Here is a 13,181-nt window from a genome sequence, read left to right as displayed (position 1 = left end):
GCCAAAAACATGTTTAGTGGGGTCACAGTGACCTTTGACTACCAAATTCTAGTCAGTTCAGACATTTGAGGCAAATTTGAATAAATTCCCTCAATACTTTCTTGAGGTATCACATCCATGAGAATGAGACAGATGCAAGATCACAGTGACCTTTGACCAACAACACCTAAATCAGTTCATCGTTGAGTCCAAGTAAACGTTTGCGCCAAATTTGAAGAAATTCCCTCGAGGTGTTCTTGGGCTATTGCATTCATGAGAATAGGACAAACGCAAGGTCACAGTGACCTTGACCTCTGATCACAACATCTAATCAGTTCATCCTTTAGTCTACCTGGTTGTTTGTGCCAAATTTAAAGAATTTCCCTTAACGTGCTCGTGATATTGTGGTTTTCACAAGAATTGGACAGACAGACGTCGTCGACCCGAAAACAAAATGCCAAAATTCGTCAGGATTTTGTTGTTGTTGTTTTTTTGGGTTTTTTTGGCATTTATTTGTAAGCAGGGTTATAAAGATAGGTCCCTTGTATAAAAAACTGACGGAGGTACAGAAGATCATGTGTACCGTAGTGAGATGACGTCAAAGGTGACAAATTCAGTTAGCCCCTGCTGCCACTAGGAGCTGTTAAAGACCTCCCTACACTAGTTTTTAATTGAATTTTTACAGTGAAATGTCATAGTAGCAATATAGTTGCATGTTGACTTTGTTGCTGCCCCATTAACATTAATTTATTATTGTTTAAGAGGAGTCACTGCAAAATGAACCATTTGATTAGAATGTTTCAGTTGGTAGGTTTGTATTTAAAGTCATTTTCTACACTTGGTTACATTCATCAATCTTCAGTAAGTTCTCATGCAGTACTCACCACCCAGAGCAGAGGTGACTGGTTCTGTTTCTTGTTAACAGCTCTTATGTGCAGACCAAAATCTACAGTGAACACATCCTTACACACATCATGAAGTCACACTGCTGCACTGGGTGCAATCTTCCATTAACACATACTGTACAATAGTTTATTTTGACTCCAGACCTTTTTCACAGTAGTAATTTTGCCATGTCATGGTAGGAAAAATTACAGGTGTATATAATAACATTAACAATAGCTGCATTCAGTTTAGTCGAGGCCCTGGTATTGTGCTTGCTGGCTCACTGAATAGCTTACTAGGACACTTATTGGAACTAAACCATTGTTAATTTTATCAGTTCCATCCCTGCTTTCCCTAATATGACACGTCAAAATGTCTGCTGTGTAAAAGGTCCATCCTACATACACTGTCCTGCTGTCCTTAATATATACTGAACAAAAATTAAAAACAAGACTTTTGTTTTTGCTCTCATTTTGTACAGGTTTAAATTTTAGGTGTAAGATTTTATGCACTCAACAGATACATTCCTCTCAAATTTTGGTAACACATTTGTTTAAATCCATGTTAGTGAGCACTTGTCTTTCTCCAAGATAATCCATCACTTCACAGGTGTGGCATATCAAGATGCTGATTAAACAGCATCATTACTACACAGGTGTGCCTTGGGATGGTCACAGTAAAAGGTCACTGTATAATGTGCAGTGTGATCACGCAACACAATGACACAGATGTCACAAGTTTGAAGGGAGTGTACAATTGGCATGCTGACTGCAGGAGTGTCAACCAGAGATGCTGCCCATGAATTCAATGTTCTTTCCTCTCCCATAAGTTGTCTCCAATGAGGTTTCCTTGAATTTGGCAGTACATCCAATCATCCTCACAACCACAGACCACACCAGCTCAGGATCTCCATATCCTGTATCCTCACTTGTAAAATGGTCTGGGAGCAGCCATCCAAACAGCTGATGCACAATTGGTTTGTATCAAAGAATTTGCACTCAAACTGTCTCAGGGAAACTCATACGTCCTCCTCATCCTCTGCAGGGTCTTGACCTGTCAGCAGTTTGTCGTCATGATCGACTTGAGTGAGCAACTGTTCACCTTCCATGGTGTCTGGCAGTTTGCAGAAATGTTCTTTGCTCAGAAGTGTCCCGCTGGACCAAAAAGTGCATATCTGTAGCCCTAGTCATGTGAAAGCCTTGTTCAGAGTGCCTAATTAATGTCTTTAGTCGAGAGTGGCCTTTTATTGTGACCATCCCAAGGCACGCCTGTGTAGTAATTGATGCATCTTGAAGGGACTATCTTGGGAAAGGAGAAGTGCTCACTAACATGGATTTTAACCCTGTAAGACCCAGATATAGAAAAAAATGAGCAATTTTTTTTGACCTCTCAGATATTGTTTTAGGAGGCCTCTGATGTAGAAATCAAAGAGTTTTCAAATTTTTTACATTTTAGTAAGTTTTTAGGGAAATGTTGTAAATTTGCAACGTTGGGCATAGTTGGGAGCAGAACTTCTGTGTTTGTACTCACTTTGTCTGAACAGATATACAGAACATTTAAGTATTCATTTGCAGGGTTGATTGCTTACTTAGCCCCATAACAGTAAATATCATGAGTAATAATCACACAACAATCAGAGTTTTATGAATAAGCATTTATAAATAAAAATATTGGAAAAAAATATATTTACAAAACTTTTTCCTCCGTCACTTTCAATGTGGTTTACTACATTCAAACAATACTGTCTGGCTGGCCTATTATGCTCTCTACTTATCATACTAAAAGGAACACATGCATCCCCCAGAGCACTTACAGGTTCACATTCAAGACCATTCGCACCTGTCCCTGAACAATGCAACAGGCATCCCCCCAACAAATCCAGAACATTCAGAACCCGTTTTTCTATCTCCTAATGCTACAAACTGCTGCTTGGGTAACACTGAGAAAAATAGCTCAGGATCATTTTGAAGTTAAAAAACAAACAAAAAACTACAAAGATACAGGGAGTTTCAAATACCCCATACAATTTATTCATGTGTTTAATTATGGTCTAAGCTAAACTAAGTAAAAATTTAACAGAAAAGCACATTTAGAGCTTCATTACAATGAATCATCTAATACTTTAAATTTCTACTACATTTTTTTTCAATTTGTGACCATGTGAGAAGTGCAGTGACCTTATGTAATGTGTAAGGAAGCACAGGCTATTTTGAGTACCACACTGACCCAACGTTGTAGAATTACAACATAGACATAACAAGCTATAAATCAAATTTGATGACTGTTTTCCAAAATAACTAAATATGTACATGTTCTAGACATTGTAATAAACACAAAAAAAAAAATATTTAAGGAATTTTACTTACTTTAATCCTGACAAATCCAGTCATGCAAAAAAAGGAGATGAGCTCAACGGGAAGTTTGCAGGTAGAGTGAGTTCATGGCCAGATGACCAGACCTACAAACACTTCTTCTATCAGACAGCATTGTGAGGACAAACAATAGGACCCATTAACTATGTAAATGTGGTCTTGAGAAAAAAAAACATTTGCAGGCCTTTTTTTAGAATGTGATGTTGTAAATTTGCAACAGTGGGTTTTACAGGGTTAACGCATTTGTGCACAAAATGTGAGAAATCAGTCTTTTGTGTGCATGGAAAAAGTCTTAGATCTTTTTATTTCAACTCGAAAATGAGAGTGAAAACGAAACTGTATATATTTTTGTTCAGTGTAAATAAAGAACAGTGTGTAAAGACAGTCCCCAAACAATGCATTATTTCCTCCTGTTTGAGTAACGCTCTCTAAACAATAAAAGTGGTTAACTGTTGCTGTGAACTATAAATCAGTGAGCTGTGCTTGGAGCTGAGAGCCACAGACAGAGTGGGAAGTCACAAAGGACTGAGAGACGGACTAACATATTCTGTGTGTCTCAAATAGCATACTTCTGTACTAAACACTTAATAATTTGAGTGCACAAGTGTGCTAGGTGTGTTCATGCTGCATAGTGTGGGAAAATGCAGTATACTACTGGTGCATTCACAACATTCCAAAAGCTGAGTATGGAATGATGGAAACTTCTCATCCTCAACACTCGCCATCTTTGTGACATAGCAGAACTTCTCAACTTTTGACATGGTGTCTTGGAAAAACAAGTAGCCTAAGCTGGCTACAGTGAACATCGCTGCGTTATACAGATGTAAGCTATACATGTTTTTTACACTAAGTGCAATACTGTTGTCAAACAGAGGCGGTCAGTAACGTTTGTTGGGTTTGTAATGATTTGCGAACAAAAATTCGAGTATTAACATTAGTCTGCTAGATAATGTTGGCATTCACTAGCTAGCTAGCTAACATACTCCTAACTACAGCGGCACATTTTAATTAGCACTGATGTTGTGGCATAAGTTTGGTAATAAGTGGGCAGAGATAGCTCCCATATGTTGGTGATAATACTCCACCATCTGTTTGCTACTCGCCCTTTAAAAAGAAGATGAAGAAGAAGAGGAAGGAGAAGGAGAGGCGGTAAAAAAGAAAAAAAAATCTGTTGTCACTTTTGGTCACTGCAAAACGGCAGTGTGCAATGTTGAAATTAGGGCACCGCGCAAGAGGTTCCTCGTGTACATAGTGTACTACACTGAAGTGTACTAATAGAGGTATGCGTTTTGAGACACACTCATTGTTGGTTTTAGACTTACAGAATAATGCCGGCAATATCCTAAGTTGATGTTAGTAGTAACAAACATCGTCTGGGAAAAGCAGCGACTATTAACAGGAAACTTATGAGAAACAAAGCATCTTTGGACGATTAAAAAGCAAAGTGGTGTCACTTCCATGTTGTTAGTCTTCAGTCAGTGCACTGAGGGAAATGTGTCCCAGTCTTAGTCATGCTCAAGTTTATTCTTCACTTTTAAATCGTGCTGTTCATCATTGTTCATCCAGCTGCGATGACGTCTTCCATGTACGTGGGACTTCTTTCCATCTCTGGAGTCTCCATCGGCAGCAGTCATCGACCTTTGCTGATCTGTGACTGAAAACAGAGAGAGAGTCACTGCTGGCAGAAAAATGCACAATGCAACTGAATAAAATCAACTGAACCTTTAAATACTGTCAGGTTGCTAGTTTTAAGTAAAGTCAACATAAAATTGCTGCTGCCACTTTCAGAACATTTGAGTTACTTAAAACCAAGTTTTGGTGTACATTTTGACTTCTGGGGTTAACTTTCTTCCAGACTAGGTTGAGTATATAGGCATTTCTCTACTTGATAGTTGAATCTCCTGCTCCAGCTTTCTGTTTCATTGTATTTTAACTTTTGATATTAGTAGATTATTCTGTTTTTGGTCTGGGGTTTGTACAGGCCAGTTTTATTTACACTTAGGTTTATTGTGAACTAATTCAGAAACCATTGTAGGGTTTAAAAAAAAAAAAAAAAAAAGACGATGGAAAAAACTGGAGTTAACACCCGCAGTTGTATGCCTCCGCACATCAGTTAAGTTTCTCTTACAGTTTATATTCTTGTCTGTGAAAACGTGGATGCTTCACACCCATTGTTCCCCTGACAGCACAGAAGCTCTATACAATCAGCACAGTTTCAAGGTGACACCTAAGATTAGTGTCACCAATTCAGTATCTGACCAAAATTTCCTCTTCTGTTCCTGAGATATGACACTGAACAATGGACAGAAAAGTGTTATATGCAGAACACTACGATGTCACAGTGAAGTTGACCTTCAACTTTTTGGATATAAAATGTCATCACTTCATTATTTTAACCTATTAAACATGTGGGTGAAGTTTAGTCATAACTGGCTTATGAATTTTTGAGTTATGGCCGAAAACATTTTGTGAGGTCACAGTGACCTTGACCTTTGACCTTCAACCACAAAATTCTAATCCATTTCTTCTTCAGCCTAAGTGTATGTTTGTGTCAAATTTAAAGAATTTCACTTAAGGAGATAACATGTTCACAAGAATGAGACAGATACAAGGTCACCGTGACCTTGACCTTTGACCACTGAAATCCAATCAGTTCATTGTCGAGTCCAAGTGAATGTTTGTGCCAAATCTGAAGAAATTCCCTTGAGGCATTCTTCTAATATTGTGTTCACAAGGATGGGACAGTTAGACGGACAGTGCGAAAACATAATGCCTCTGTCCATGGCTATCGCTGGCGCAGAGGCATAAAAAACTTTCCCTTATTCTTTCTAAATGTGGCACTTGAAGTAGATCAGCACATTTGCTGAAGCTGATGTACTTGTAGGGTTCTTGCACCTTTTGGGGTTGTACCCACATGGTTGAATGTACTTATCGGGGCAGCTGTGGCTCAGAAGGAGAGCGGGTCGTCTACTATTGAGCGGTTTGATCTCCGGCTCTGTATCAAAGTATTCTTGGACAAAATATTTAACCCCATGGCTGGTCACTAGTGTGTGGTTGTGTATGAATGTTTATCTGAACAGCAGGTGGCACTTGTGTAAAGAGTGCTTTGAGTGGTCAGAAGACGAGGAGGGTACAGCACAAGGGGAAGTCCATTTACCATTTATTGTAAGTCGCTTTGGATAAAAGTGCCAGCTACATAAATGTAGTTCAAGATGTCAGGTTCTTCTTTGACTTTGAGGTGAAGAATTGTCCCACTGAGTTTTCCCTACACCCATCAAATTAGTTTGTTCGAAACATTTTTAATACAGTTCCCAGCCTGCATATTTGGCTAGCTCTTCAGAAACCCTTCTTCTTCTGGTCTCGTGTTACATGATGGATGGCTGTCCTTCAATGCATACTACAGTGCCCGCTCAAAAAGTGCCTGCTCAGAGTTGCTTCGCCTCCAGTATTGCAGTTTGCAGCTTTCTTGAGATCTGCTCATCCAAACAACTTTCACTCTCAATGCTACACTTCCTTGGGTCCTAAGCAATACACCTGCCATGACATAGTTGCGTCCCCTAGCAATGCCAGAGTTCACGCGTCATTTTGGTGCAAAAGCTCACACACATTTTATGGCCTCGGTACAGACCGTGTTGTAGGCTTCATCATGGCTGTTAATTTCAAGAGGGCCATTGCTTCCATATATTTCCACTTTTTTTTCATGCTGGCCGGCTGTCCACTTTTGCCCTGTCCCTCTCTCTTGTTACAGATGTATGTGTCCCGCAGGTTACGCAACATTTTCTTTCTTAGACTACCTCTTAGTCAAACAACCCTCTAAAGGCTTTTGATGCAAAAAACCCTCAAAAACAAAACAGATTTTTGTTTTAACCTGCAACAATTTTGGAAAGAAAATATGGACTTTGGAGGGCATACCATTTTTCCCAGCACTAGCTCTGACTACATTCTGTCTACATGACTGAGCACCTGTTGATTAAACTAAATGGACAAAGCTCACTGAAGTTAGTTTTCTCCCGATAGCTCAATGAGGTTCACAGCAACTTAAGTATAAGCAAATAGTTCAGCACAAGTTTAGATCAAGATGTGGCTTTCAGAAATTAAGTCTAACTGGCGCACAAACATTTACTATAATTTAACATCTTTACACAGATTCAACAGTACAGCAATGTGTCTTTTTAATCAGTGGTGGGTTAGTATTTGAAGAAACATGGCATTTATCAGAAATAAGGAAGTGACTAAATATGACACAAGCTGTATGACATATTACTGACTTTCTGTTAATTTGCAGTGATCACAGCAACTCCTCCCTGAGACACTGAGCAGTTACTGAGACATTAAGTGTTGTAACTATCAATTTTCCCTGAACCTGTCTTTTCTTTTTCTACTGAACCTCATTTGGGGAATTCCTTTGTTTCCCTGGATGCTTTTCAACGGTCCCTATCAAAGTCAGGACCTTGTTATATGTCTAAAAATGCACAGCACATGGTCAATACTTCTTTAAGTGTTTTTTCTCCTTAGCTACACTATGATATGGAGGGAAGAGTGGAGGCCCTCCAGCAGTTTGACTTACTGGTAAAATATCCCACTTCCTGCCGGCAGTGTGTAAAACATACAGTCTGATCAAACTCACCAGTTTCCACCTCAGAATCTTGATCCACTCATCTGCTTCCACACCCGTCTTTGCACACAGATAAAATGTCCTCTCAGGAAACACCAGACTGTGGACACATAGAGATAAAGAGAGCACTCAAGGAAAAGGAAGAGATAGTTGTATATTACAGTATATTATCTTGTTTTTTTTTTACATGTGAAAGTAGTGTCTGCAAACTAAAAGCAGACACAGGGCTTATTTCATCTCATCTCTTGGTGTCCTTAATCTGTCATTTCTCAGAAAACTTGGCAGAGTTTTGTTTCATAGTCAGGGTGTGGTTGTGGTTTAGCTAAGCTTTGTTTCTAAAATTAAATTGACAGGCTTACTATTTTTCAAGCCTGTCTTGCAACAATAGTCCATGCAGTACAACAGGTTTTGCATGCTGTAAGCATTCCTCTTATTCATCCTGGCCATTAAAGGAACACCTCTCCCCCCAAATGACCACTTCTGTATCAGTTTATCACCCAGTGTTATGTTGAATTTGGGAAGGCAATTTTGTTTTTCTTGTATGACTCCATGGTGAACAAAGAATCCAAAAACTGATTTAATTCTTGATCAGTTAAAGTAAATGTGGGCCACATTTATCAAAAGCAAAACTACATCAAAACTGTATGAAAACATCTGTTTACATCTCATTACTGGCCAGCATAACGTTTTAAGTTTGTTTATCTGGAAACTAAGTCTGTTAAAACAATGGGGAGGTGTGTGATTGTGTTCATGTGGCTTGACTCCTGGCTACATTAGCCGTTAGCTTGGAGGAAACAGTCCCTATGAAAGTGTATCGCTGAGAAGAAATTATTTGAATCACTCAGGGATCGGGGTTACATCATTCACCGAGTGATTCCTTCACTGAGTGATTTGTCACGCGGTAGGCAGCCCCCCCCTGCACCCTGGCTGCCTAGCGAGTGATTCATCGTTCGCACGGTCCGAATCGGCAGTTCCACTCCCAGCCTGCATGCTCGCTGCTGAGCTTAACTGAACTGAGAAATGAACGAATCAGTTCCGGAAGTGACTCAGTTCAGTACGTTCACTCAATAGATTCGTTCTTTTTAACGATTCATTCGCGAACGACACAACACTACTTACGAGTAATGCTCCTGTTTATGCATAAACGCATCTGCTTGGGAAGTACTGACCATACGACTGAATAGGTGAGACTTGGATTACAATGCATGAGTTGTGTGACAGTTGTAAACAGATTTTGGATTCCCGTTCACTGTGGAGACATGCAAGAGAACAAAGTTTTTATTACAAATTTAACAGGCTGAGTATTTGATATAAATAATCGTTTGAGGGAGTATTCCTTTAAGAGATCCTGTTCAGCTGTCCTCTGCAATTAATGACACTCCCCCAGTCCCAAATGGATCCCTTACAGACTCGTTGACTCAAGCCCTAAGCCCTTACAGACCTAGGACCAATTCCATTTCTTCCCCTTAGCCCTTGTCTTCCCCCCTTCCCATCCGTCAGGTTAGCTCTTAACCTGATGGAGAATTGGGACACCACTTCCCCTCACGTGAACACGCAAAACCAAGGGGAAGGGCCAAGACAAGGGCTAAGGGGAAGAAATGGAATTGTTCCTAGGTCTGTAAGGGCTTAGGCCTTGAGTCAATGAGTCTGTAAGGGATTCATTTGGGATTGGGGGAGTGTCTTCTGTGCTTAAATCACCTGCTGTGAAACAATATGACCCACATCCATTTATATTGCCTAATCATTCTTCTGAGGTCATTTTGGTTAAAGTAACACAAAGGCAGGGTAACAAGTAACTTATTAATCTACACAGAGAGTAATATTGAAAAGTAACATATTACTTTTAAATGAAGGTAACTGGCAATATGTACCATATTACATATTACATTAAGAGTAACTTGCCCAACACTGGTCGAAAACTACATTGTAACTGATGATACTGTATATTCTGTAGTGAGTTTAATAATGGGTAGATATTGGGTTTTTATAGTTTTTTACCTATTAAAATACAACTGAATATCTCCATAATGACAAAACAACTACAACAAACCATGCTTTCATTGTTTCCTTCTCTTCTTCAGTTGTATTTAAGGCATTAAATATTACCCATGAGCCTCAGCAGCCATTATATTGACAAAAAGTAAATCAGGGCCATAAAATCTGGGTTTCAGCAGAACATATTCAGAACACTTTGCTGCTGTGCTTATTAATGGATTCACAACACTTAATCCAGTCTCCACCCTTCATTCATCCACCTGACACTGACTACAAGAGGAATGAACAAAGCTCATACTCCACAAACCTGTTTACCAGCACTTCTTGTTTGGATTAATATCTAACTGCAGCATTGAGCATTGTGTAAAAGGTAAAGGCGGTCAGTGGTTGTAACCTCTGTAAAGCCACTGCCGCCTTTCAGTTCATGTGCACTTCTTCTTCCCTCCCCCTGTTTCCTTCTGTTATTGAACAGCTCAGACTTCCCCATTTTCAAACTAAACAAATGTCACATTTTGCTGCCATGGGGAAGTACAACTGGCTGCGGCCTCTGACTGCAGAGCTGTGACTTATCTGACATAGATGTGGTTTGCTTTTTCTTCATATGGTTGGTGTCAGATTTTGCACACATTTGTCTATTGATGTTGATCGATATTACATCTTTACACTCACCGACCACTTTATTAGGTACACCTGTTCATCTGCTTGTTAATGCAAATAGCTAATCAGCCAATCACCTGGCAGCCACTCAATGCATTTATGCACGTAGACATGGTCAAGACGACCTGCTGAAGTTCAAACTGAGCATAGGAATGGCAAAGAAAGGTGATTTGAGTGACTTTGAATGTGGCATGGTTGTTGGTGCCAGACGGGCTGGTCTGAGTATTTCAGAAACTGTTGATCTACTGGGATTTTCACGCATAACCATCTCTAGGGTTTACAGAGGATGGTCCAAACAAGAGCAAATATCCAGTGAGCAGTTTACTGGACAAAAATGCCATGTTGATGCCAGAGGTCAGAGGAGAATGGCCAGACTGGTTCAAGATGATAGAAAGGCAACACTATCTCAAATAACCACTCGTTACAACCAGGGTATGCTAAAGAACATCTCTGACTGAACAACACATCGAACCTTGAAGCAGATGGGCTTCAGCATCCCACAGCATCAGAAGACCACACTGGGTGCCACTCCTGTCAGCTAAGAACAGGAAACTGACATGGTCCAACATTGTCTGGTCTGATGAGTCTCAATTTCTGCTGTGAAATTGAGATGGTAGGGTCAGAATTGGCATTAACAACACGAAAGCATGGATCCATCCTGCCTTGTATAAATGTTTCAGGCTGGTGGTGGTGGTGTAATGGTGCAGGGGAATGTGGGCCCCTTAGTAGCAACTGAGCATTGTTTAAACACCACAGCCTACCTGAGTATTGTTGCTGACCATGTAAATCCCTTTACAACCACAGTGTGTCCATCTTCTGATGACTACTTCCAGCAGAATAACACTCCATGTCACAAAGCTCAAATCATTTCAAACTGATTTCTTGAACATGACAATGAGTTCACTGTACTCCAGTGGCCTCCACAGTCACCAAATCTCAGTTCGATAGAGCACCTTTGGGATGTGGTGGAACTGAAGATTCGCATCATGGATGTGCAGCCGACAAATCTGAAGCAACTGCATGATGCTACACGTATCATGTCAATATGGACCAAATTCTCTGAAGAATGACTCCAGCATCTTGTTGAATCTACGCCACAAAGAATAATGGCAGCTCTGAAGGCATAAGGGGGTACTAGCAAGGTGTACCTAATAAAGTGTCTGATGAGTGTATATTTCTTTCATTCATTTTGTGTGTGGTTCTTCATATTTATTTTTTTGTTCATAAAGATAAAGGGTTCCAGGTGACAATTATTTTCATAATTGATTAATCTTCTGATTATTTTAAGAATTGATCAGTTAATCAATTGCTCCAAAAGATGTCAGATGATTGTAGAAAATATACCCAACAGAAGTTCTTTAAGCCAAAGCCGACTCATTCAGATGTCTTGTTTTGTCCAAAACCAAAAACAGTTCAATTTACTATCGAAGAAACCTTCAGAAACAGCAGGTATTAACATCTGAGAAGCTGGAACTGACTTAAAGGATAAACTAATTATTCTAATTGTTGTAAATGATTTTTTTTAAAAGACATGCTCCCTAAATTGGTTCTGAAATCACAAAATTTGCTCTCAACACATCAATAATGTCACTTAGTGTAATATGTTTAGCATGGAATTTTAGTCCTGACAAAAGGGATCAGTTTGGATGGCAAGGAATTTTCACCTCAAGGTCCATTTAGAAGCTGTTTCATAGATTCTGAAGTCTTCATCAGCAGATAGAAATGGCTTCATTCTCATCATATGACCCAAGTGTGGAATGTAGGTCACATGATAACTTCTGACCCAGCCACAATGGCTGAATAAAGATCATGAGCTGTAACTGAAAGCTCAGAAAAAACTAGTGAAGCCTTTGAATTGAGATTATTTTGCCACACCAACGCTTTGTGTTTATTCGGGTTGAAGGTCCAAGACTAACCTCGCAAAGCAAGCACAGCATTCACTGTGTTTGAGTTGGTTGTTGTTGTTGCATGCCTTTGTTTGGGTATTTGCACAACCAGTCTCCTGAATTATTACATAATCTTGTGGCACTGTATAGCAGAGCCCTGTGTTAAAATCTGTTTCTTACACGGACAACCTCAATTCCAAAAAAGCTGGGACGCTGTGTAAAAACAGAAGGCAATGATTTCCAAATCCTTTTTTGACCGATATTCAATTGAATACAGTCCAAAAACAAGATTTTTAATGTTCAACCTGATACACTTTATTCTTGTTTTGGAAATATACACTTACTCTGAATTTGATACCTGCAATATGTTCCAAAAAAGGAACATGGACAGGGGCATGCTTACCACTGTGTTACACCACCTTTTCAGTTAACGGCACTCAGTAAGTGTTTGGGAGGACACTCACTGCAATTTTGAAAGTGAAATTCTTTCCCATTCTTGCTTGATACATGACTTAAGTTGCTCAACAGTCCAGGGTCTCTGTTGTCGTAAGTTGCACTTCAGAATGCACCACACATTTTTAATAGGAGTCAGTTCTGGACTGCAGGCAGGTCAGTCTAGTACCTGCACTGTTTTACTACAAAGCCACGCTGTTGTAACACATGCAGGATGTGTTTCATTGCCTTGCTGGAATAAACAGGGACGTCTCTGAAAAAGACGCCATCTGGATGGCAGCATATGTTGCTACAAAACCTGTATGTACCTTTCAGCATTCATGGTGCCTTCTCAGATGG

At 39.7% G+C, this 13,181-nt stretch overlaps 1 protein-coding gene across 2 annotated transcripts in view; it reads right to left on the bottom strand.

The window, feature by feature from the left end:
* dapp1 (dual adaptor of phosphotyrosine and 3-phosphoinositides) overlaps positions 1 to 13,181 on the bottom strand; it is a 579,028-nt gene that overhangs the window by 550,056 nt on the left and 15,791 nt on the right. The window contains exons 8-9 of one of the 2 annotated variants that reach the window (XR_013493325.1): positions 7,864 to 7,951; positions 4,212 to 4,890 (exon numbers count right to left, since the gene is read on the bottom strand). Coding sequence is in view for 1 of the 2 variants with exons in the window: in XM_033643651.2 (XP_033499542.1) it covers positions 4,867 to 4,890; positions 7,864 to 7,951 (112 nt within the window). In the remaining variant the exon portion in view is untranslated. Of the gene's footprint in view, positions 1 to 777; positions 4,891 to 7,863; positions 7,952 to 13,181 lie in introns of those variants that run through there. The other variant, XM_033643651.2, reaches the window with a different exon arrangement.

This window comes from Epinephelus lanceolatus, chromosome 15, assembly GCF_041903045.1.
Source record: "Epinephelus lanceolatus isolate andai-2023 chromosome 15, ASM4190304v1, whole genome shotgun sequence".
NCBI lineage: Eukaryota > Metazoa > Chordata > Actinopteri > Perciformes > Serranidae > Epinephelus > Epinephelus lanceolatus.
This window is presented reverse-complemented; position numbering and strand designations above follow the sequence as displayed.